At 45.1% G+C, this 2,500-nt stretch overlaps 1 protein-coding gene across 1 annotated transcript in view; it reads left to right on the forward strand.

Annotated features, from left to right (window-relative positions):
• The window catches only part of LOC307250789 (genetic suppressor element 1-like), a 17,527-nt gene that overhangs the window by 4,870 nt on the left and 10,157 nt on the right, over nt 1-2,500 (forward strand). The window contains exons 4-5 of the mRNA XM_080027986.1: nt 2,151-2,317; nt 2,462-2,500. The exon at nt 2,462-2,500 is cut by the window's right edge and continues 156 nt beyond it. Of these exons, the coding sequence (XP_079884112.1) occupies nt 2,151-2,317; nt 2,462-2,500 (206 nt within the window). The remainder of the gene's footprint in view (nt 1-2,150; nt 2,318-2,461) is intronic.

Below are 2,500 nucleotides of genomic sequence, written 5' to 3' on the forward strand. Positions count from 1 at the left end.
GCCCTACTGTTGCTCCCTTCATTAAAGAAATAGTCCCATTGCTTGTCAACATAAAACTGTCAAAACCAGCCATCCCCTCCATTTCTTTCTCTCTATCCTGAACCACTCTCTTGTTCTCCGTCTTGTCTCCTTTCATTTTCATCCTTTCACCCCTCTTTGCCACACCCCCGTCGTCCTCTCGCCAATCAGTCCATGTCTTTTTCCAGCGACACATGAGGGGTTTGTAAAAGAAACACTGTAGGCTGCAGGGACTGGCACCTATTGTGTTCCGCTTCCTGCAGTGTTTGTGTGCGTCCACGTGTGTATGCGTGTGAATGTGTGTGTGTGTTTGTACTTGACCCTTCACCACAAAAAAGGCTTAGGATGTGAAGAGGGACCTGTGTTTGTGTGTGTGCGCGCCTCTGTGGATGTGTTTGCTTGTGGGTGCGTGAATGAATTCAAGGTGGGACGAGGAACCAGGCCCCTCACACAATGCAGGGGTGAGCCCCCACAGTAGCCACTTCCCCCTGGATCAGAGCTGCCTTTCTCCCCCTTCACAAAGACCACTCTGTGGCTCTGCCTGCCTGGGGCTCCCATTCAGACATTCACAGAGAAAGAAGGAGGGAGGGAGGGAGGTAAATAGAGAATAGGATGTTAAGAAAAAGAGGGTAGGGAGAGTAAGAATGAGCAGGAGAGCGACAGAGAGGGGAGAGAGGGCTAGTCTGAAGCTTTGCATAGATTCCGTGTTTGTCCTCACTGTGTGCAGCTTGTCCTAGAACAGAGAAAGACAGAGAACAGGACAGTTTAAGCAAAAGAAGCAGACTGTTTGTGTGTGTGTGTTTATTGCTGCATCTGTGAAGGCCTTTGGCTGTCTGCAGGGTCACAGGTCAAGGAATATGATGGCTGCTATCAAGCAGGGCTGAAAGTTTTTGGGGAAAATTTCAAATTGTGATTTTTCTGACAAATATCACGATTGCGATTTGACTTGCAATCGTTTTTTTTTGTCACAGTGTTAATGTTATTAGCTAGATAGTGCAATTTTGTTTCCGTCATCTCACGATGCATTCGCTAGCCATTCAAATGACTCTGAAATAGTAGTTTGTTTACTAGATTGGGCTAAAGCATCACTACTTGCACTGGACTGTCCACCTGTCACTTGTTTGTTGTCAGTGGGTGTATGCAGTCTTCTTTGGCCACTTCTGATTGGTGAGTGTGACTGGCACACGAGGAGGACGGAAGGAATGTGTAAAAACCATTGCCCCGGGGTCAAACACACTGCATAGTGTATATCCTGGATAGCAGCCTTCGCTATTTGCTAATTGCTTTGTCTCGCAATTTCCATTTGAGAGAAAACGACAGAGATGAATCATGTCTGCTTTGAATCTGCTTTTCATTAGTGACACATTCAAAAGTATTCAAACAAATGCAAATCACAGATATTTCACTGCAGGTCAACTGTCGTACAAAGCTAAGGTAGTAGATTGGGTGTTGCTGGGAGAGCTCATTTGCTTTTGGTTTGTTTGTGGTAAGTCTGACCTTGCTGCTACTGTATCGAAAAGATTTGACAATAATTTTCACACAATGTTAGCAACATTTTCAGAACAATATTATGCCGACATCGAAGACATGTTACATTTTTAACCATGAGTAGAAACAGAGTGGAACAATGACACATGATGTATTAAGCAAATTAGGGCAGGTCCAAGCCCCACTTACACGTTCTGCAGCTTTGCCAACTGTGTTATTATTAACTGTAAATCTACAGTATTTGCAACTTTGGGAAGCATCCTTTTGTAACGTTGTATCATTCGTTGCTTTAGCTTTTTTGTGGTGATTTGAATGTTGGAATTTGACTTTAATCAATAGGGGATCCAATGTATGGGCACCTCTTAGACAGAGAAAAGGAGTAAGCGGTGAGGAAGAGATGTAGTAGGCCACATATTAGGATCATCTTTCCACTTTGATCTTGACCTAATATGACATATCGGACCCACTTTTCCCCTCCACTGGGTGCTGCTCAGGGGGGTAGGGAAGGGAAAGGGTTACCCAATCACTCTGTCTCATTTCCCATCCTATTTCCCTGAACTTTTTTCTTGCTCAAGTTTCAATGCAGCAAACAGTCAAACCACATGGATATCAATAGTAATGCCTGCTCTCTATCCCTCTGTCAGGTGGAGCCCAGTATTCAGGGACTCAGTAGGGAACGAGCGTGTGCCGAGAGCGCCCAGGCACAGCGCGATAAGCGGACTCCGCCTAACCCTTCACCTCACCACCTAACGCACCCTTTTGGTCTCACCCCCAACTCTGTCATGCAGGACCCCAGATTACAGAGCCTTAGGTAAGTGCAATACTCATGGTGGATCCGTTTGTATTGATACAAGAGTTAAATATTATTTTTTTTATTATAACCCCAACAAAATCCATTTGAAACCATGTGAAACCTTATAGTGTTTGATCAATGCTGTGTGCACTGGTTCTGCAGCTTGCCTGGACAGATGCACCCAGGAGGTGGTGTCCCAGA

The sequence above is a fragment of the Ammodytes marinus genome (assembly GCF_949987685.1).
Source record: "Ammodytes marinus genome assembly, chromosome: 5".
Classification (NCBI taxonomy): domain Eukaryota; kingdom Metazoa; phylum Chordata; class Actinopteri; order Uranoscopiformes; family Ammodytidae; genus Ammodytes; species Ammodytes marinus.